The following is a 23289-nucleotide window of genomic DNA, read 5'->3' as shown; positions in this document are numbered from 1 at the left end:
TTTGTAATGTGCTTGGCTTAAAACAGCTTTGATAACATACATTATTCCACATTTTCTACAGAAAAACAATATTTTCTAAATCCATCAAATATCTCTTCATTATAAATTGATCGACTACTATACTACACATATTGGTTCAGCTTTACTTACTGTCAGTGACCGGTTCCATACAAAATCCTAGCAAAGCATGCAAGAAGTCCACTACATTATTGAGGGAGTCCTTGTTCACATAGTCCCTCATGGTTTGTCGGAATTGCATCTTATCTAGCTTGTACAGCTTAGTGAGGCAATTCTGGGCCTGCAAGGAAGGAAGAAAAGTGAAAAAGTCACAGGTACCAGCTTAAGCTAAGGATAACATTAGCCCGAGACAGTAGCCTTCAGAAGGCAAAGGCTCCTTTCCATCCCAGCTGCCTGGTGCTGGCCAGCCTGCCAGCCCCTTGTGTCCGAGTCAGAAGTGGGCAGAGACCGGCTGAGCAGTCCAAGGGCGTTTGCTTTGAGAAGGGCTGCGCCAGGTAAACCCAAAGCTAAGGTCTAATGCTGGTGCCAGTGGGGGTTCCATATTTCCACCAAGATCAAGAATTTAAGGTCTCATTGAAGGAAGCTCAGAGTGTGAAATTTAGGTAGGTGACAGGATTGGGAATCTAGGATTAGAAGATTTGCCGGCTATGTGCATGGGAAGAAGCACGCCACTCCCATGCTCAGCTACTTTGAACTTAAGTAGATAAATGAAGGCGGGGTGGGAGGTTTGTAGGAGGTGCATATCCAGGGTCCTCTTATGTGGTCAGGAGGGAAATATCCTTGAAACATGAAAGAGGCTTAAAATAAAGGCAAGTCTGGTTTGTTTACTCACGTGTCTGCATTTAAATGTGAATGTTTGGTATTAAAATAAAAGTTGGCTTCATGGAGATGAAAAATAAGTGACCGCTGGCTAGGCCCAGCTCTTCAAAATTATATATCTTATGATCCAGCAAATAATTCTGCCAATTGGAAAGGGAATGGGGATAATGCCCACCATCAGAACAATAAACTCACAGTCATTAGCTGCAGAGGGCCACAGACAGAATGCACTGGTACTGCCCTCTTCTTGAGAGAAATATCACAGGAGAAAATCTCAGTTATATCACCATTTGGCCTGGCTCAGTGGTTGAGTGTTGACCAAGGAATCAAGAGGTTTGATTCCTGGTCAGGGCACATGCCAAGGTATGGGGTCAACCCCCAGTAGGGGAGGGAGCTGATCAATGATTCTCTTTTATCATTGATGTCTCTATCTTCCTCTCTCTGAAATCAATAAAAATATATTAAAAAAGAAAATGAAAGTCTAGAGGACTTGATCTGGTAGAGGTAAAATATTCTTAACATTCTAAAAGTTAAGTACCCTCTGGAAATGCAATGCATTCGAAATCTGGAAACACCACCTTCCTGAATGAGAAATTCCCAGGGAAATTTTCTCAAATTTTTATCTCCTGAAGAATGAACCATGAGTTTACTGAGCATGGATAAGCACAAATCCCCAGAATGAATATCAAACTGGGCTGCAAGATAAGGGAGGAGTCCCCATGTACGTCAGCAAAGCTGAGCAGGAAGGTAGAAAACTGGGCATCCTGGTAGGAAACACACAGTAGTCTTGAAGAGTAGAGCCTGATGAACTAAGAAGTTAACAACAGCCTCTCAAGCAGCTTCCGATTCAACTAGCTCTACTTTCTCCAAGTCTAAAAAGACAGGTTCTGGTATCAGAGCCAGTTGTTACCTCCAACTAAAGTATCACACGTCATATTTTAGTGTTTCACTTTATAGAACTGGTCTTCTAGATGATGAGCGATGAGGTTTCAGCCTTGTGGGCATTCATTCATACTGTGATAGAATTAAAAATCATACACCCATGTGCAAAGATAGGGGTGAAGTCAGCTTTTTATTGCCTTATTATTACTTTGATTTAGTTTTGGCCTCAAAATCTAGATCTTGGTCAAAGTTTTCAAGTTTCATAATTTAGAAGTTAATTACTGTGAAATATAACCCCCATATACATATAATAAGCTAATATATGCAACATAATAGAACATAAACGAAATGATATGCATACATGGATAGAGAGATAGATGATGAATTACAAAAGAAACACAGCATGCTAATACTGTGTGAGCATTTCACAACAAAACCTAATACCAAGTTAAAATGGGCTGGCATTAGATTTTGACATGATCCTAAAACTCTGCAAGATATGCCAAATGGTTTCTTAGACTCAAATGCATATCAAACTCTTATTGTAGGCAAATATTTTCTTAGGATTTCAATTCAAATATACATTTGAGGCAACAGTCCCAGTTCAGACTTGCTATGGAGATGGGTTGTCACTCAAGTGTGAAGGGGAAAGTCACAATCAGCCGAGGCAAATGAAATGAGCTGGTATGAGGCCATGTTCCATTACAGAATCATGCTTTGCAAGCCCAAGTGCAGAGTTTCAAGTTTCACACAGTTCAAAGGGACATGATCTCCAACAGAAGCCAAGGTTCATTCTCAAAACAAAGTAGCCAGAACATGACTGGCTACTTTTACAGTCCTCTTTTGTCTCAATAAGGGCCATTTTCCATATCCATGTAAGAACAACAAATTCAGTTCTAAACGTTGACGCCTTTTATTAAATTAAAAATAGTACCCAGGCCAGCGTGATTAAAATGCCATTTGTCACAGACCATTGGAAGCTTGCTACATGTATTCATCATTGCAAAGTTCTTCCAAACTAGAGTGCACACATTCCAATTATATACTCTTTCACCAACAGGGAGTTGGCCTGCTCCAGACAGGAGGCAGAACTGTTTTCCCAATTAAACTTTCCTGGGCCTGGTTTTAGATATCTTGAGATATCTTATGGGATTCCTCCCACCCCAAGACATCATTATTTACCCCTATGAAATACAATGTTTTTCAGAGAACACTGACCCTCATTGTCAAAGGACTCATTCTTATGTTGGAGGGAGGGATGAGGGAGAAGAAATGGAATCTACTTTAATTCTCTTACATTCTCTCGGAATACCTGGTGTCTCAGACGATCTCCAGAGAGCCCTCGGTGTCCTTCTCCACAACCATAGGCACATCCCAAAGACTTCACTATCTTGATGAGCATGGTGAGAGCAAGCCTATGGTTGCTTACAGGTATAATTTCATCCTAGTCCCCACGGACAAGAAAGAAAGAGAAGTATGTTTACTTAATCACTAAGGTCCTTTTGCTACCAAGATTTTAGGATTAAGCCAAGTTAATTTGTTTTATAGTGAGCACCTGCAATTTGCAAAATAACATTGTCAAGGGTTCAGCAAGCAAGCTAATTTTTCTAAAATCTAGGTCATGATTGATTTAAAAGAAAAATATCTATGCATTTTGCATACCCTATAGGACTAAAGGATATGAATGGAACTTCTTTTTAAAAATATGTTTTTATTGATTTCAGAGTAAGGAAGGGAGAGGGAGAGATAGAAATATCAACGATGAGAGAGAATCATTGATCGGCTGCCTCCTGCACACCCCCTACTGGGGGTCAAGCCTGAAATCCAGGCATATTCCCTGGCAGGGAATTGAACCATGACCTTCTGGTTCATGGGTCTAAGCTCAATCACTGAGCCACACCGGCCGGCTGGAGACTTTTTTATTTAAAGATATGCTTTTGTATCCTTGACAGACTATTAGGAAAATTGCTAGAGAGAGGCAGTGTGGACTATCAGTGATGAAGGCAAATAGATTTTCCCAGAAGCTACACTCATCAGCAGGCAGGAATTATTGCCTGATCGTACCACCAAGCAAGAATTATTGCTAAATTTCTGGCACTGATCAAAGACTGGAACTAGAAATCACATGACAATTTCTGAGATTTTTAAAGAATTTTTCTAATTTTATACTTTCACTACATTGTTAGAATATAAAGTGAGAATATAAAGAAATTTGTAAGTGTTTGATTTGTCCTTTGCAGCTAAAGAGGAAGCCTTCCTGCATGAATCATGAGAACTACCATCCTTTCTTTTACCCCATTTAATCCTTCTTGCCAATGGAAAACATAGCTTCCAGAAAAATGAATTTCCTTGAAATATTTCCAAAGAAGCATAAGGATGCCGTTGCTAAGGAATGACGCAGACCCCAGTGTGGGAGTGAGTGCCATTACCTTCGGGAGGCTTCAATCTTCCTGAGTCCTTCTGGCTACAGTCTGCTGTCAGCACATACACCATGGATTTGAGATTCCATCTCCTGTTCCTTAACTGCATATCAAGCTAGATAAATGAACTCATCTCTATGTGCTTTAGTTTTCTGTCCTGTGAACTGAAGATCCTAATAGCTTCCATTCCTACTTCATTGGTTGACTGTGCAGAATAAATTAATAGACAAGTGATGGGCTCTTCCATAGTCATATAATCAAGTGTATACATAAACTTTGGAGCCATACACATACCCAGATGTGTAGGGTATGAAAGGGATAGAAGGTTACCTAGCATCATGTGCCATAATGTGGTAGACTTTCTCCTCCCCTCATGTTACGTAGTTGGTCCTACTTTTCTAATCTATAGGCTGATGTAGCGTATGGGGCTGGACCCCAGAGATGCCCCTTTTAGGACTGAAGCATTCATTCACTGAGCTGAACTCCTCTCCAGGCACTGCCCCTAGTTAAAGAGAGAAGATTCACCCAAGGTTATGGCTCTTCCTGGAACCAATCTGCTTTCAATGGATAGTCAAGGAAATAAAGAGGCTGGGGAATATAAAGGTGGGATCCTTTACTTCACCTGGGGTCTACTTTGAGGAGCCATCCCAGCTCCAAAGCTTCATGTGTGTTAATTGGCTGAGGCCTCTATTATAACTACATTGCAGTTCAACTTCTCTCTCTACCCCATCCTGCTTCCTTTACACCTCACAGATATTGATTCTGAGAAGACACCTCAGGAAACTTCCTGAACACATACCTCCATGTCTGAGTCTGTTTACTGAGAACTCTGCAGCTTAGATGGTTGCAAATGAAAGACTCAAACTTACCAGTAGACCTCTATCTATTCATTCATTCATTCATTCATTCATTCATTCATTCATTCTTATATTTATATATACCAATTCAGAAATGTTTCAGTTTGGATTCAAATCTTAGCTCCATAACCTTGGGCCATCTATGAAATTACTTTGTACCCTACAACCTGGGTGGGAATCATAATAATACCTCTCTCATAGAGTTGTGAGAATTAAATGAGTCAAAACATGTAAGGCACAGAATAATAGCAAAACAAATGCTAATTGCTATTTCTAGAGTACTGCTATCCTTTGGGGCAATGTGGTGCAAATTAGAAGACTCTCCTCTGCGTGGATGAATCAGGGAAAAGTGAGCCCTCTTAGTGCATGAAGGCTTTGGGTGAGTAGCTCAATGAGCAAAGCTTGGACTGGATTTCAGTCCTTACTGACCGACCCCTTTAGCCGAGAGCCTTTATGTAGTACACACACTGCACAGCTGGTGCCTCAGAAAAGGTCACCTTGGGTAAAGGCTGGTTTAGAAGATTGGTTAAGACACATTTTGGAATTACTATATGTTCCTTTAAAATAAAACCCTAGCTCCAAAAGCTCTTTGTAAATATCTATTTAAGTTTGTATTTGTTTCGACTTTCCTATTTCCTTGGGATTTAGGTTTCTCTCACAGGTGACATTCAGAGAGATGGATCCAGCTACAGGCAAAGATCAGGACAGATATTAAATCACATTTCAAGCTCTCAATATGAGTCAGTGACCAACCGAGAGATAGAAATTAGATATTCCTTTCCAAATATAATAAATTCCCCTTGTTTCTGGTATTTACCAGGTTGCAAAATTAGATAAACCCTCTGATGTCATTGAAAGTAACAGATGGGTTTGGGAAAGAACAGACCTGTGTGACGCACAAGACCAATGAACTTGACCTACAGTCATATTTTATTTTATAAATTTTATAAATTCTTTGTACTACAAAGAATACTATTTTGCAGAACTAAGTATAAAACACTTATATCTTGGTGTCTGTTTTTGAAATCACTTAATCTGACTTTAAAAATTTCCATACTAATCAAAATAACACTTATATTATCAAGTATCTAGTATAATATCTAGATTTTAGATAAGACAGAGAACTGCAGGTCTTCAATAAGAAATTGAAGCTTGTTTGGCTCAGTGGATAGAATGTCAGCCCGTGGACTGAAGGGTCCTGGTTTGATTCTGGTCAAGGGCATGTACCTGGGTTTCAGGCTCCTCCCCAGCCCAGGCCCTGGTCAGGGTTCATGCAGGAGGCAAACAATTGATAAGTTTCTCTCACACTGATATTTATCTCTGTCTTTCCCTCTCTTTTCCACTCTTTCAGTGGAAAATATCCTCAGGTAAGGATTTAAAAAAAAATTAGTTGAAAATATTAATTGGGTAAAAATCAGAACTAAAAACAAAATACTATTAATGAACCTCAGAGATTCTTAGGATATATAGCAAAACCCTCATCAATTTAGATGAAATATCTACATTTTACAGATTAAAAGCTTATGAAAATTTTTGTCTCTTTTAACTTTTATTTTTTTCTTTCCTTTTCCCCCTGGAATATTGTAATGAACACACCACCATCTATTATCTCTTTTACTGACCAGCCTAAATTGATAGGTTAAAAAATGGAACTTTATTAAGAATCTCACTGTTTGCTGTGTTTATAAATTTGGTCCTTACAGATTGTATTTGGTTGCTAAGTCTTACATAACTGCTGACTGAATGAATGATCCCTTAGGTTTTAGGGTCCAAGATAAACTCCCTTGTGAGCTGTACCATCCTTTAGATAATTTTTACCTAAAGTAAATTCTGAGAATTCTTGGATAGTCATCAGTGATGTATGAGGAGCTAAGAAGCTGAAAACCTTAAGTACCAGAACATATTATTAGAATTGTAAAATATTATATATATCAGGAGAAGAAAATCCTGAAGAAAAGGTTCAGGAACCCAAGAATATTGGGGAAGGAATATTTGGACCACAGTCCAAGAATATTGGGAAGATAGGAGTAAATAATAGATGAAATAATAGATGAAGAAACACAGATGACAACTACACATTAAACATACACCCAGTGGGACTGGAAAGAGAGGGAGAAAAATATTATTTTTAATGCGCACGCATTAAATATAGGACATGTGAGCACACAGCAAGAGCGTGGTCGTCTACAAACCAAGAGAAGAGGCCTCAGAATGTAACACCTTGCTTGCACCTTGATCTTGGACTTCCCAATCTCCAGAACTGCGAAAAGTAAATTTCTTAATTAGGCTTAAGCCACCTAATCTATGATATTACGGTAGCCTGAGGAGACTAGAACAATGCTCAACTAGGTCAGACCCTGAGAGTCTTGAGAAAGAGGCCATCCTTGGTGGCAGACTGAAATTATGGCCAGATAGTGTATCTGAGATGTTCTTTTGCAGAGATAACATGACCAGGAAATTAGGTCTAACATTGCTTGGATGGCAATGGTTCTTGAATTTAGAACACAGTTTTATCTCTCTCCACTGATGCCTGCTGAAGACCTAATGAAGAGATTTCTAGATTTAACAGTCTCTTGCTCTAGGTATTAGCTGTTGTTCTGAATCAACAAATTGCTGAGAAACACACACTGGAAAGTAGTGAGGGGAAACATTCCTTAGGACACAGAAGGTAGTTCAGTCATACCTTATCTTGGTTCTTATCATTCTTCTCATAAGGGCCACCTCCACCTCCTCCACCTCCTCCTCCATCGCCTCCTCCACCTCCGCCATCTCCACCTCCTCCTTCTTCTCCTCCACCATCTCCAGCTCCACCAACTGAAGGGCCCCCAAATCCACAGGAACTTCCAGATACTCCTTTGAACTGGAAAGTCCCCTCACTTGGTCTTTTTTCCACAGTCTCATTTTCCTTATTTTCACTCTTCTTTCTGTTCTTTTCTATACAGGGCACCACACCAAGTTGAAGCAAGCATTCAACAATGTTTAGTGCCACATCACAGATTCGAGAACTGATGTCATGGTTAAGGACAAGATAAACAGCCTTCAGAACCACCTGGGGAAAGACAAAAATAAACAGAGGCTGATTAAATTACTCGGACTATCTCTTCCTATATAGATTCAGTTATTCTGTTTAATCAGTTTCTTTTAGGATGTTCTATGCATTTGGGTATAATTAATTCAGATAATTTTCAGATATTTCTAAGTTGGTTTGGGACCTTGTTTATGTGCTTAATATAGAGTACAAAACACTCAATGAATTAAAAATGCATATATTCCCAAACTTGCCATGATATAGACAGTTAATGGGGATAGTGAAGTATAATCAATTAATGGAAGAGCATTTGTCCAAAAGGAAACTTGTTCAATTGCTTTTTAAATCAACGTATTTTAATTCTCTACCTTTCACTCTCCACCAATAATGGATAAAGAAAAAATGACTTCCTTATGCACATAATAGAGGAACATTTGCACATTCACAATTGTATCATTATTTACATTTCAATTTTAAATACAAAATGTTTGTCTTTTTAAATTATGTCTTTTTTTATTTTAATGTTTTAAATTATTTGCTGATCCAGTTCCCTAACGTGAAATAAAAAGTTTTGTGAAATATAATTGTAAAATATAACAACCCTCCCATTGTGCTAATAACTATAATCAAGACAGGCATCCTTGAGAATGCAAGTTTAAATATTTTATTGGACTTCTGTTCATTTTCCCCTGCTACACAGGAGGTTTATAGTCGTGTTGTTTTTATAAGAAAAGAAAAGAAACTGAGAATTTCTTACTCTCGTTCTGGAAAAAAGGGACTTCGCAAACACACTCACATTTATGCATTATTTATATATGTATATTCAGGATTCACTAATGCTTTTGGGTTAGAAATATTCTGAGAGGAGGTCAAATGTAAAGTAATTCTTGAAAATAAAGGGGGAAGGTGTAGCTAAGAGGGTTAACACATTTATGAAATTTTTCATATGGATTTTTTTTTTCATTTGAAGGTTCAACATTTCTAAGACTTCCTATGCCCACTTTACACAACATAGTAAAAACTGAACCAAAGAATCAGTATCTTTCAAGCTTCAGTAAGAAAAAACCCTTGGTCCTTACAGAAAGGTCAAGCATGCCATTTTTGTGAACAAAGTTATTGGTCCCATCAATATGCTCTGTGTCCTCCAAGTAGCTGTAGTTTATACAGGAGTCCGTGAGGCTTCGCGGCAGGTTCGCACAGGCCAGGGGCTCGTGCGTTATCTCTGGGATAGGCACCTGGTTGCAGAGCTTCCTCATGTGCTCATTGAAGAAGTCTGCGTAGCCTACGTTGAATGACGCCAGTGTGGTATTGAAGGTTGCAACTGTGATCGTGGAGATCTGGGATCTCACTAATAAAAGGAAAGCAATGTCTTAGTTTTCTCCATATTAATCTGGGACATCACATTAGACACATACACTATTATCTGAAATATGACCACAATCACAGCTGTAGCTTTTACAGATGTTTCACTTATAGTCAAAGAGCTATTCTCAACTCCCACAGAATGCTGCAGGTGTTAAGGCTATGTCATGAGTAGCTGATAAATAATGAAGGGTATAGAAAAATGTGAGTTCCAGCTAGCTTTCTTAAAACCCGGGCTAGAATTTAACTTTTGTCTAGATAGAAGGTGGATTTTACCCACTATTAGATGATGGACCCTATTACTATAGTTAAACAAGTTTACTTGGAGTATTTCCCTACTTTGTGGCTGTTTAAATATTTGGTTTTATCTAGTATATTTGAGCAACAACAAACAAGGATTATTTTTTCTCCTTTTCTTTAGAGAAATGGGACATAAATCTGTGATGGTCACTAATAGATATCATCAGCCCTAGCCGAGTTGGCTCAGTGGATAGAGCGTCGGCCTGTGGACTGAAGGATCCTGGGTTCGATTCCCGTCAAGGACATATGCCCGGGTTGCAGGCTTGATCCCCAGTAGGGGGCATGCAAGAGGCAGCCAATCAATGATTTTCTCTCATCATTAATATTTCTATCTCTCTCTACCTCCTCCTTCCTCTCTGAAGTCAATACAGATATATTTTTTTTTAAAAAAATAGATGTCATCAAATACTTGAAGTGCAATCTAGGGAAAAGAGGGATTAATTTATGCTCATAGTTTGAGAGCACAGAATAAGAACCCATCTCGGATTTCACCCACAGACACGTTTGCTCATATAAAGCACATAATGCATTTATCTGAAGTGGAAGCCATCTGAAAAAGGGACTGGTGACTTGGGAAGGCAGTGACTTCCCTGCTGCTGAAGGTGCCAAACCCTTCAGAGGGACATCACAGAGGGGAATGAAGTCCCGTATCTAACTGTCCTCCAAGTCTCATCTGGCCTTGTGGGTCCATGATCGTTGAAAACAAAGATGAATGGCCTGCCCTGGCTTTCCTTCTGAGACATATGGGGTTCCTAGTGTGCTGTCCAGTAGCCCTTGCCACTAAGGAAATTTTGAGAATGGCTCACAAGGAAATTACCAAGCACTATTCTACACGAATGCACATTTTCAGAAAGCACAAGGAGCCAGAGGACAATGGAATGGAACATGGAGTAAAAACAGGAAGCAGGAAAAGGAACCTGAACTCCCGCCTGCGGGCGCAGCCTGCGACCCACCTTCCTTGAAGGTGTTCTCTCCGTGGCTGTTGGAGTGGTCCGGCAGGTCACTCACCAGGGTGTGATGAGAGTGCGAGTGCTTGGCGCTCAAGCTCTCCATCTCCGTGGCTGCATCAGAACTGCCCCGCCGGGTAAACTTCCCTGAGATGGACAGGAATATCACAAGAGGGTTTTCAAAACGGCAAGACACTCTGCTGAGATTTTGTCTTTTGAAAGGACAGCAGTGAGCGTGAGGGGGTATTAGGAAGCTCATAAGGCACAGTCAAACAGCAGGACTTGAACTTGCCTTGGGAACAGACAGAGTCAAGATGATCGACGAAGCTGCCTGTGATAAGGTCAGGCCCGATCTAAGCCAAATGTCAGACACCATCTGCTGGGCCCCAGCTAGCTGTCAGCTCTTAACTTTAAGCTGGCCTTCTTAATATGCCAGCCAGAAAGAAAAATGCTTCTTTTCTTAACTCTTTCCTTTTCAGCAGTCACATTAAAGTCTGTCTTTGGATTCACAAGGAAAACTAATGCACAGGCCCCTCTAAGGCCATGTTTCCATGTCTAGAATATTTAAGAAATGGGGCCATTGCCTGTCTCATTACAGAAGATTCTTGAATAATTAATTCAATTATCTACACTTCTTTGGCTGTGGAGACACAGCATTATTTTGTACAGGGTACTCACATTTGGGCCCAAATTTCTTGACTAATCTGTTCCAGGAAGATCCACATTTGCCCCAGAGACCTAGATCCAGATTCCTAAATGGGTTACCCAAGCTCGGCCCTACTTTGGGAGGTCCCGCGGTCACCTAGAATGGTGGTCTGCCAGCCGCCTTTCTCAATGCCTCGCCGGTCTTCCCCCAGCGCAGAGAAGCTTCCGAAGGAGAAGGTGCTGCGGGTGGGGGACACATCCAGGTGGTCCTCGTGCAGCAGGAAGGGCACGCCCATTCTCCGCGGCCTCCTCTTCCCGGTGTGGTGCAAGGGGATGGAGCCTTTCCTCTCCCGGTCTTCTTTGCGACTCTTGAACTACGAGGGTGAGAGGGGAAGGGTTAGGCACAGGGCAAAGGAGAGCTTCCAGTTTGCTCCCCAAAAGGCTCCATGACCTGCCATAAAATGTAGCAAATGTTGCAGGAAGAGGAGACCCAGAGAGTCACCGAATATCATGGGATAGAAATGGGAGAAATGTTCACATGTGTTTTAAAGAGGGAAAGGAATGAAAAAAGGCAGCATGTTCCGTGGGGTTTTTGCTGGGTTGATTAGAAAAGTTTTTCTCAAAGTGTGGTCCCTGGACCAGCCACATCAGCGTGCACACAGAGGTCATGCTGCAAGCCAGTGTTAACCCTTTATTTGCCATAAGCATCTATAGACACAAGCGGTGGACCTTCCCCACATGCCACATGCATCTACTCGTATAGCCGCAAACCTCGCTTATCAACTCTGGTCACCCAATTTTAAAATTAGACTTGTCAGTGACATCTCTGAGTTTGTAAAGAAAATCATGGTAACTTAAATTCGTAAATATTCCAGTGCATAAGGAAGATATTCCAACATCGATATATAGAGCTGCCACTCAGATGCGCGAGAGATAAACACTGCAACACTTGATATTTGTTTGTGTTATCATGAATTTCACGCCTAAAATGGTAAACATGGTGTGTATACTTTATTTATTTACAGATTTCGTCTTTGGAGCATTAACAAAATTTAGTGTTTTGGGGGCTTTTTGTGTTGACTGTTTATTTTTATTTCGTGCTCGCTTTTGATATTTCTGTAGAATTGAAAATTATCATTATTCTATTATTGAATTTATCATTGTAATGTATTATATTGTGCAAATAAAATTCAATCCCCATAAATGTCATCAGATAAAGAAGTAATTGAACCAAGCACCTTGCAAGAAGAAGAAGATGACATCCTTTATTCAACTCCAGAGTCAGATAAGTTTTTAAATTAAATTCAAAATATTGTGGCGTGTGGGGATGGTTTCCATTTTGGATGCATGGCAGTTAACTGATTAAACTGGGAGATGACTTTCATTCCCCGGGGTCCTTTCCCACCCCACCCATACAGCAGCATGATCAGAAGCACCTCGTGCCCTAATGATTTATTTTATTACCAAAATAACAAAAGGGTAAGTGGCTCTACTCACCTTCTTAAAAATGTTCATGCCAAGGTCAGAAGAAAGATCCGGGACTGCAGACCTACGCAGATTGGTCAAGGACACCTTGGAAAAGGCCTCAGGACTGAGAGATTTTTCATCTTCATTACACTTCATGGTGAGATCCTTAATAGATAACAAAGGTTATGACTAACGACTTAGGGCTTTATATCTAAACTAGAGTCCCAGTGCATGAAAATCATGCACTGGTGGGGGGAGAGTCCCTCAGCCCAGCCTGTGCCCTCTCACAGTCTGGGACCCCTCGCTCCTTACCGCTAACCTGCAGCAGAGGCAGGAGAGGCTCCCATCACCACCGCTGCACTCGCCAGCCATAAGCTTGGCTTCTAGCTGAGTGGTGCTCCCCGTGTGGGAGTGCACTGACCACCAGGGGGCAGCTCCTGCATTGAGCGTCTGCCCCCGGTGGTCAGTGTGCGTCATAGCGACTGGTCGTTCCGCTGCTCAGTTGATTTGCATATTAGGGTTTTATTATATAGGATACTTTCTTACTGAGATATATTTTTAGTAGAAATATGCCTACTGTGTTGATATCTATGAAATATTTAACTTGTATCCAGACTTTCAGAATCGAATTCCTGCTACTGAGGAGAAATATTTCATATTAATTATAACTTCTGTTTGGAGTTTTCCCAGTGAGACTATGAAGCTCCAGAAAAGCTAAGAAAATAAGATGGCATAGGTATCTTTTTCTCTTCTTATTAAAAAAAGTGGCTTTCTATTCAATGATTCACCAAAAGAGATATTTACTTTGTGCATAATCAGCTACTACTAAAACAGAATCTATTTCCTTTTCTCCCTGATATTGTATTGCTTATGCTTATTTTCAGAACATGCAGATGTTTTTCAGACACAGCCAATTCACATTTAAGTAAACCCAAATAACTGGGACACTCCGCTAATCACATTTTTCTTTATGTATTCAATACATGATGTGGATGAGAAAGAGGGGCAGAGTAAGTGTTCAAGCTGATATAAGGACATTAATTTATCAAAAAGTGATTTTCAGGGGATGTCATCCCAACAATACATTCAGTTTACTACTCCAATCATCTATCAACACTAATAAAAGAGAAAAATGGTAATTGGCGTATGAGCTACTCTTTTCATTGGCTAATCAGGGCTATATGCAAATTAACTGCCAACTAAGATTGGCAGTTAACTGCCAACAAGATGGAGGTTAATTTGCATATGTAGGTACAATGCAGGGAGGCGAAAGGGAAAGCAGGAAGAAGCTCCCTGCCACTGACAGTGATCGGAAACCCAGGGGGGAGCTAAGAGCTGGGGGGCAGGGCAAAGGCGGCCCTGGGGCCGCCTTTGCCCTGCCCCCCAGCCATGATCGGAGAATCAGGCGCCTTTTCCACCCTGGCCAGTGATAGCAGGAAGTAGGGGTGGAGCCAGCGATGGGAGCTGGGCACGGTCGAAGCTGGCAGTCCCAGGAGCTAGGGGTCCCTTGCCTGGGCCTAAAGCGAAGCCCATGATCGCGGGGCCGCTGCAGCTGCGGGTCCCCGCTGCCCGGGCCGGACGCCTAGGCCAGAGGCATTAGGCCTGGGCAGGGGCGGAGCCTGCAACCGCGGGGAGCTGGGGGTCCCCTGCCCAGGCCTGACACCTCTCCCGGAGACCTCAGGCCTGGTCAAGGGGCTGATCCAGTGATTGGTGATCGGAGGGTGATGAGGGTCAACTCCTCTGGCTGAGGCATCAGGCCTGGGCGGGGGGCTGAGCCAGGGATTGGGGGGATATGATGGTCCCCTTGCCCAGGCCTGAAGCCTGGGTCAGAGGCGTCAGGCTTGGGCGGGGGGGTGGAGCAAGCGATCAGAGGGAGATGAGGGTCCCCTGCCCAGGCATGATTCCTGGGCCAGAGGCCTCAGGCCTGGGCGGGGGCCAGAGCCAGTGATCGGGGGGAGATGGGAGTCCCCTGTCCAAGCCTGACACCTCTGGCAGAGGCGTTAGGCCTGGGCAAGGGGCCGATCAGGCGATCGGAGGGTGATGGGGGCCTACGCCTCTGGCCGAGGCATCAGGCCTGGGCAAGGGGAAGAGCCAGCAATCGGAGGGGTCTGGGGGTCCCCTGCCCAGGCCTGACGCCTGGGCCAGAGGCATCAGGCCTGGGCTGGGGGCAGAACCAGTGATGGGGGGAAATGAGGGTCTACTGCCCAGGCCTGATACCTCTGTCTGAGGCGTCAGGCCTGGGCAAGGGGCCGATCCTGCGATTGGAGGGTGATGGGGGTCAACGCCTGAGGGCTCCCAGTATGTGAGAGGGTGCAGACTGGGCTGAGGGACACTCCCCCCCCCCGCACACACCCAGTGCACGAATTTCGTGCACCGGGCCCCTAGTATTTATATAAAAACCTAAGCGACTGTCTGACTGTTGGACCTTCTGACCAGTAGCTATGACGTGCACTGACCACCAGAGGGCAGACACTCAATGCAGAAGCTGCCAAGCAGTGACTTGGCAACTGCTGTTTTTGGGTGATGCACCCGGAACCAGAGAGAAGGGAGCCTGACCCTAGGGTGCATCACCCGAGAACCACTCTCTCGCAATCCAGGACCCCTTGGGGATGTTGGAGAGCTGGTTTCCACCGGATCTCCGCAGGCCAGGCCGAGGGACCCCACTGTGCACGAATTCGTGCATCGGGCCTCTAGTCTATAATAAATAACAAGACTATATATCAAAAAACAATATTCCTAATGATGACGCTGAGGCACTAGATACTTTTGAAATGTGGAAAAGAGGTTAAATCATAAGTAAAACTCTCGCATCACGCATTTTATAATATTGGTAACCAACATAGTATATGGGTGAAGTCTCTATTAAGTAGTGCTTTGATTATCTAAGACCCAATTTTCCATTATTTTGGATCAACGGAGGCTTACTCTAGATTAGTGTGGGAAAAGGAAATTCAGATAGCACTTCTTTGAATGGGAAATTAAATGCTAAAGACCAGAGAAGGGGTCCAACAGTAAAAGATGGAAGAGAAAGGTTAGTAGCATCATAGTAACCACCTGCCAAATATTCAGCACTGGAATAAGTAGGCACTGGATACACAGAAGAAAAAGAGAATCTGTTATAACCACAGTTATTGATTCAAATGAGAATGAACCAAGTCTCTCTTACTTGGGTTTTGTGGGTGTTCACCAGTGAGGGGGCTGCTGCCACCATGGAGCTGCTCCTGGGTCTGGGGAGGAGGGGAATATCTGGCTCCGGGAGCTTTTCTGGCTTCTCTTCCAACATGTGTCTCAGCCTTTGTAGATAATACATCAGAGACCACTGAGTGCCTTCCTCAGACCAGTGGGGCTGGAGTAGGCAGCGAAGAACGGCAACATCAAAGTAGGTGGCATAGCGGGACCTTTGGCATGGAGGTATCACAAGAGAGACCCTGTTCATGGCAGAAAGATGATTACATTGGTAGGCATACATTCCAAAGGGTGGCACATGGCTTTTAGCTCTTCTTTTCTCATTTGTTCATTTATTCATTCACTTAATTTACTCTAATATCCTCCAGACTGGTCTCATTCTACTTTTGCTAGACACTGCCAGGAAGTAGAGACATGGAGAGAGATAGAAATTATTCAAGCAAAATTGAGGATTGGGCAGGAGGGTGGATGGCACTTCAGTCAGAGGGAACAATGCCTACAAAGGTATGGAGTTTTTAAAATATCATGAATTAGGGAAAATCACAGGGAATTGATATAGGTAGTAATTTGGGTGGTAGACAATGAGGAGAATCTATAGACACAGATGAGGCTCAGATCATGATGTCTCTCTTATTAAACTGAGCTATCGGGTTTGACTTTTAGCTCAATAGAAACAGGAATGTGTGCTTAATTGGGCTATTTAAATTTCAATTGTGATAATATGATATAAAAACACATGGAAACTGCAAAGTACAAAAAACACACAAAAGTTATACTATGAGGAAAATGAAATCATTTTGAAAACTCAATTTATGTAAGATAGCCAAACTAATTTTTAAAATCTTGAGATTTCAAGGTTCTGGAGTTCTATTATTCAATTTAAACACATGACATATTCATTACTTAGTCATTACTTTAATTGTGCTACAAAACAGTTTTTAGCAATTACTCAGCATAATACATCATCTTAGGGGATATGAAGGTAAGAACGTAAATTTAACTTCCTTGCCTTGAGGAACACATGGTCCTGAGAAAAATTACAGACAATAAATAACAAATTATAAATTTAGAACTCCTGGGATCAAATATGCAATCTTAAATCTAAACTTAACTGCCAAGTATAATTTCTTCCTAAATTAGATAATACAAAAGTGCTATCAACTAGCAAATGGTGCTACCCACACATGAAGAGCTTAAGGAAAAACACAGCCACTTAGATTCAGAGAAATTTTCCTAAACTTCCCAAACCCATACTTTTTAAATTGAAGGTTATAATTTATTATTGGTCCAAGAGACTAATTCAAAAGGTTTTGACTGCTATTAAAAAGTTAACTAAATAAAAACCATCAGACACAACAAATTAAGTAAGGATTTGTCTGGTTGGTGAAACTTTTGTTTCACTTCACATCTTTGTCATGAATCCTAAGTCCTTGGGACAAATTTCATTTTTAGCTGAGAAATGGAAAAGAGAGGCCGACAACTCCAGAATTCCATCAACCAAGTGTCCCATGATTGTTAAAGCTGTATAATCCAAAGCAATAAACAAGTCATGGGCCCACTTATCCATGCCAGACTATTCCCTTCAGCCCAGCTGGTGAGGTTCAGTGGTTGAGTGTCGACCTATGAACCAGGAGGTCTCGGTTCGATTCCTGGTCAGGGCACATGCCTGGGTTGTGGGCTTGATCCCCTGTAGAGGGAGTGCAGGAGGCATCCAATCAATGATTCTCTCTCATTACTGATGTTTCTACTTCTCTCTCCCTCTTTAAAATCAAGAAAAATATATTTTAAAAAAGGGAGGAGGGCAACCTATGTAATACTTTCAACAATAAAGAGTAAAAGAAAAAAGCAAATAGTTAACAGAAAAAAAAAGAAAAGGAATATTCCCTTCATCTCTCCCTGGGTGAACTGGTTTGCTTCCTAAGATGGCTCTGTCACTTTAATACCCAGAAGCATTTTGCCTAACATGAATAAAATGTATTTTTTACTTTGGGTTGCAGTAAAAAGTTTTAACTATACACACCCAGATCAGGACAGGTCCCCTGTGAATCATTTTCATAGCCTCTCTGCTTCCTGATCAAAGCACATGTTGCACTTCACTATTTCTACTCTCAGTACCATTGTATGGCCTGCTGAGGAACAACTGCCTCTGTACACAGTGGTTTTGAATGTCAGTGATATCTTGTCATCTAATCAATATGCTTGAATATTTTAGTTGATAAGTGGCAAACTAAATGTGTTAAAATTCAATCACATCATGTGCTACAATACTATTTATGTAACGAGTTGGCAGTCACATGAAGAAGAGAAACTTTCTACATTTGATACGGGATTTTTGCACTGGAACACAGTGTTCCCCTGGGCAGGATGGTTCCCCGGATTCTTTGTCCATCGGAGTCCAAGAATGAATCCACAGATGGAAGATGGTATAGCAAAGGTGGAAACTTATTGAAGAACAAGTACAGGCTCCCACGTGGGGAAGGGGAAGAGGAAAGAATCTCACAGCACAGACTGCCACTCGGGGAGGGGGAAAGAGTCCCACCAAGTTCCTTTTTTCCCTCTTTATAAAGGCTGCAGTTCTTGTGTCCTGATATCCCCTCTGATTGGTCAGTACTCCCTTTGATTTGGTCACTATAGCAACTCCTGAGCTCAAAGGTCAAGCATCACTTGGGAGGATGTGTGAGGCCCTCCTCCCCCATTGTTCTCCCACTCCCTCTGGGCTTTCTGCCTCCTTTATTTTGTAAATATAGATCTTTTTATGGAAATATAGCTGTTGCCTCTTCCTTGCCTTATGGAAATGTAACTGCACCTGATTCCCTTTTGTTATGGAAATGTACCTTCTCCCAGCTCCCTTGTCTTATGGAAATATAACCTCTGCTCTGTAGCCCTATGTTTTTTCCTTGGACCCTTAATTTTTAAAATTTCCTAAACCTGCCTATTTCACCCCTAAAAATTCCTATATCAGAATCAACATATACTGGTATGTTATGCTGGAGTTCATCCTTTTGCCAGGGAGCTAGAATACTCTGGACATCAGCTTCATGGCAACTTTCAATTCATCAGAAATCCCATAGATCATGCCTCTAATCACTTCTCATCAATCGAGATGAGGTATCCTCCTACTCTCCTTGCTTTTTCTCTCCTTCCACTCCTCTACTCAAACTCTTCTACAAGACAGAAAGTTCCCACCCTCTAATCACATGATTGGTTCTCCTGGAAACCAACCCCAAGCCTTAGTTGCATTCCAAATGTTCCCTTAACATCACTCGTCACTTAGGAAATTCTAAGGGTTTTAGAAGCTCTTGGCATAAAGGCTAAATATATATTTCTTATTATAAATAACATCATAAATTCCAACCAAAATTTCAAAGGGATTTATCTCTTATACATCAATAATACTGTTCTAAAATTTAACTGGATGGATGAATAAAAATTTGAAAGTAATTAAGAAAGATTTAAACAAGAGTGTAAAAAGTATAAATTGCCAGATAATAATCTGTTTACAACGATATATTTAACCAATGTAGTACTAATTTAGGAATAGATAAGAGTTCAATGGTATACAATATGGAACTATAAAAAATTCAAATATGTATAAACATTTAATATATAAAAAGATCACACATCAAATTAGTGCAAAGGATACTATATTCCTATATAATAAAACCTAAATATGCAAATCAACTGAACAGCGACTGGTCGCTATGATGCACATTGACCACCAGGGGGCAGATGCTTAACTCAGGAGATGCCCCCTGGTGGTCAGTGCACTCCCACAGGGGGAGCACCGCTCAGCCAGAAGCTGGGCTCACAGCTGGTGAGTGCAGTGGCAGTGGCAGGAGCCTCTCCCACCTCTGCTGCAGGCGGGTGGTAAGGAGTGAAGGGTCCCAGACTATGAGAGGGTGCAGGCTGGGCTGAGGACCACCCTTCCTCCATTCCCCAGTGCACGAATGTCGTGCACCAAGCCTCTAGTATATATAATAAAATATATAATATTATCATAATACACTTCTCAGAAAAATTTAATTAGGCCCATCTTAATTAGCATATTTTATTCCCCAAATAAAATCGAGGTAGATTAAGATTTAAATGTAAAAATATGAAACCCTAACAGTACTAGAGAAACATTTTGGCTATTTTTTTTTAAATATGTTTTTTATTGATTTCAGAGAGGAAGGGAGGAGAGATAGAAACATCAGTGATGAGAGAGAATCATTGATCGGCTGTCTCCTACACACACTGCTCTCCTCCCCCCGCCCCCCCCCCCCCCCCCCCCCGGGGATGGAGCCGGCAACCCAGGCATGTGCCCTTGACTGGAATCAAACTCAGGACCCTTCAGTCCACAGGCTCTATCCACTGAGCCAAACTGGCTAGGGCTTGGCAAAATTTTTTATAAACATTGAGTAGGAAAGAACTTTATAACAATCTAACGGCCTCAAATTTAAAACAACACAAATGTCCATCAACAGGTGAATATGCGGCAGAATAAACACAAACCATAAAAGCTACAGGAACTGTCAAGAAGTAAGACCACATACCCACCAGAAATAGGGCTTATAACAGGCAGAGAGCAGCTGGATCCCCACATGGCTACTCATTTCACCTGAAGGTAACCCCCTTGCTTCACTATAATACATCAGTGTGGTAAACAACACAGCCCATGCCACCATGATGGACATGGGAAGCCTCTATCCAGACACAAAAAGGCCTACACGGCTCCTCTGGGAAATCTCTACTCCTTTCCCAGGAAAATCCTGAATATTCCTCCCCCTTACTGAATTCCCAATTAAATGAACCTCAAAAAAGGAAGTAAATTCTGCTTAAGGGAGGCTGCTCTTTCTATGGAGTAGCCTGTTCTTTGTCTCACTGCTTCACTAATAAACTCACTTTCACTTTAAATATGCTGGCTCACATTTGAACTCTTTCTTGTGTAAGGTCAAGAACCCACAGTGGATCTTGGACCCTCCTGTCCCTGACTCAGGAATGCCTGCATCAAATGGATAAACAAACTGATACATCTAATTCACTGGACTACTACTAAGCAATAAAAGACAGAGAACTATTGATATATACAATAATTATGCTGACTTTAAAAAGCTGCCCCCCCCAAAGAGTATGTTTTAATTTATATAAAATTTTTTAAAAATTCAAATTAATTTATGTGACAGAAAGCATATCAGTGGTTGCCTGTCGATGGGGAAAGAGTAAGTAAGTGTTAGGATGAACTACCCTTAATCTCTCCTGCTTGGACATGTTTTCTAAAATGCACTGAGTGGCCAGATTACTATGACCGGCCAGATTATTATGACCACCCCATCAGTACTTCCTTGGGCCAGCTTTTGCCTTCAATACTGTGGCTATTCTTCTTGCATTGACTCCATGAGATGTTGAAAGGTGATGCAAGGAATTTGACACCATGCCTGATGAAAAGCACTGTCCAGTTCTGTGAGATTTGATGGTTGTGGAACCAGCTGCCTGATGGCTCTTTTAACTTCGTCCCACAAATGCTCAATTGGATTGAAATCTGGTAATTGTGGGCGCCACCTAAGCAAGGTAAAGTCTCCCTCATCTTCTTGAAACCACTCCTGCACAATACGAGCACTGAGGCATGGCGCACTGTCTTGTTGGAAGAAGTCATCTCCATTGGGATACACCATCAACATGATAGGATGAACTTGATCAGCAACGATACTTAGGTATGTTGTGCTATTCAGACATTTATAATTATCTGGCCCTCTAGCAACTTCAGCGTGAAATTATAGCTAATTTGCCTAGAAAGTCAGGTGGTCATAATAATCTGGCCACTCAGTTTATATCCTATATAATAAAAGCCAAATATGCTAAGTGTCTGGTCATCTGGTCATCCGTTCAACCAATCAAAGCATAATAAGCTAATGATATACTAAGGCCACTCAACCGCTCGCTATGATGTGCGCTAACCACCAGGGGGCAGACAGTCAACTGGTTGACCAGTCGCTATGACGTGCACTAACCACCAGGGGGCAGACACTCTGACTGGCATGTTAGCTTGCTGCTGGGGTCTGGCCGATTGGGACTAAGTGAGATGGGCCGGACACACCCTGGAGCCCTTGTGTGGCCCCTCCCAGGCTGGCCAACCTCCCACATACCTCCCCAACCCCTATCATGCACAGGTAGGGTCCATCGGCCTGCCTGCACCTCTCACAATTTGGGACCCCTCTGGAGATGTCAAAGAGCTGGTTTCGGCCCAATTTCCAGGCCAGGCCAAGGGACCCCACTGGTGCACGAATTCGTGCACCGGGCCTCTAGTATTGTTATAAGCCTCTTCCCATAGCTTGGAGCAGATGGCTGGCACCTGCAGAAGCAAGATAAGATGAATTCCCCTTTGCTTGACCACCCTCTGCACTCTCTTCCCTTGACTGACTCATGCACTCCCCCTGAACCTATATTGCATACTTCTACCCTATATAAGAGAACCTAACCACCCCTGCAGGGCTGACACTGACACACTGGTCTCAGTCCACTGTGAGAGAATGTAATAACATTTCTTAAACTCTCACAACGTCTCTTGGCCTGGCTCCTTTCGGCAAGGACCTAACAATAAGGAAGGGGAAAATTACAGAGAGGCACTAGCAAACTTTTGGAGGGTGAAGGAAAGATCTATTTGACTGTGGAGATGGTTTCACGGCTGTATACAACATATAATAAGGCAGAGAGTGATTGGTGCTGAAGCATTGGGGTTCTATTTAGTTCTGCTTTTCAACAGACAAGTAAATATGCTACACTTTCCATGGTAACCATTTAATAAAAATAGAAAGTTTTCTTCCAATAAAAGACAAATGGAGAGTGGAGAAAGCTCATTAATCAATTAATAGGCAGAGAATAAAAGAAAAAAAACTCATGAAAAGCAGAGTAAATAAACAGCCCAAAATAATATGGAAGATATAAATAAAAATGGCAATCATAAAAATAATCACCAAATAAATATACTAATAAGATACAAATTATCATATTGAATTTAATATACATATAGTTTTACACAAATTTGTCTCCTTAGCCCCTGGATGATGTGCTATGCCTGCTTTTCTACAGTATTTATTATCTAACTTTTTATTATGAAATCATTTTAATAAAAAGGCTGAGTCTCAGAATTTTGTGAGTTGCTGAGTTTTCATAAGAAGTATAAAGGTTAGAATCAAAATTAAGGTTTCTATCCTGGGCAGGATATTTTTCATTTGCCTCCAACCCCCACTCCCTGACCCCATTCACTCTACCTTCACTACCTTGCTGTCCTGGAAGATTGGTTCATATGGACTCTACGCAGGAGTCTCTGGCTCCTGGTTGAATCTGGCAAGAGGAGGCTCCCAGGAGACGGGAAGGCA

At 41.9% G+C, this 23289-nt stretch overlaps 1 protein-coding gene across 4 annotated transcripts in view; it reads right to left on the bottom strand.

Annotated features, from left to right (window-relative positions):
- UNC80 (unc-80 homolog, NALCN channel complex subunit) overlaps positions 1–23289 on the bottom strand; it is a 172525-nt gene that overhangs the window by 126531 nt on the left and 22705 nt on the right. For 3 of the 4 annotated variants that reach the window (XM_059703001.1, XM_059703002.1, XM_059703000.1), the window contains exons 8-15: positions 15912–16173; positions 12776–12910; positions 11436–11652; positions 10640–10780; positions 9104–9372; positions 7680–8045; positions 3017–3163; positions 151–298 (exon numbers count right to left, since the gene is read on the bottom strand). In XM_059703001.1, coding sequence (XP_059558984.1) covers positions 151–298; positions 3017–3163; positions 7680–8045; positions 9104–9372; positions 10640–10780; positions 11436–11652; positions 12776–12910; positions 15912–16173 — 1685 coding nt within the window. The remainder of the gene's footprint in view (positions 1–150; positions 299–3016; positions 3164–7679; positions 8046–9103; positions 9373–10639; positions 10781–11435; positions 11653–12775; positions 12911–15911; positions 16174–23289) is intronic. The other variant, XM_059703003.1, reaches the window with a different exon arrangement.

Source organism: Myotis daubentonii, chromosome 7 (genome assembly GCF_963259705.1).
Source record: "Myotis daubentonii chromosome 7, mMyoDau2.1, whole genome shotgun sequence".
Taxonomy (NCBI): Eukaryota; Metazoa; Chordata; class Mammalia; order Chiroptera; family Vespertilionidae; genus Myotis; species Myotis daubentonii.
This window is presented reverse-complemented; position numbering and strand designations above follow the sequence as displayed.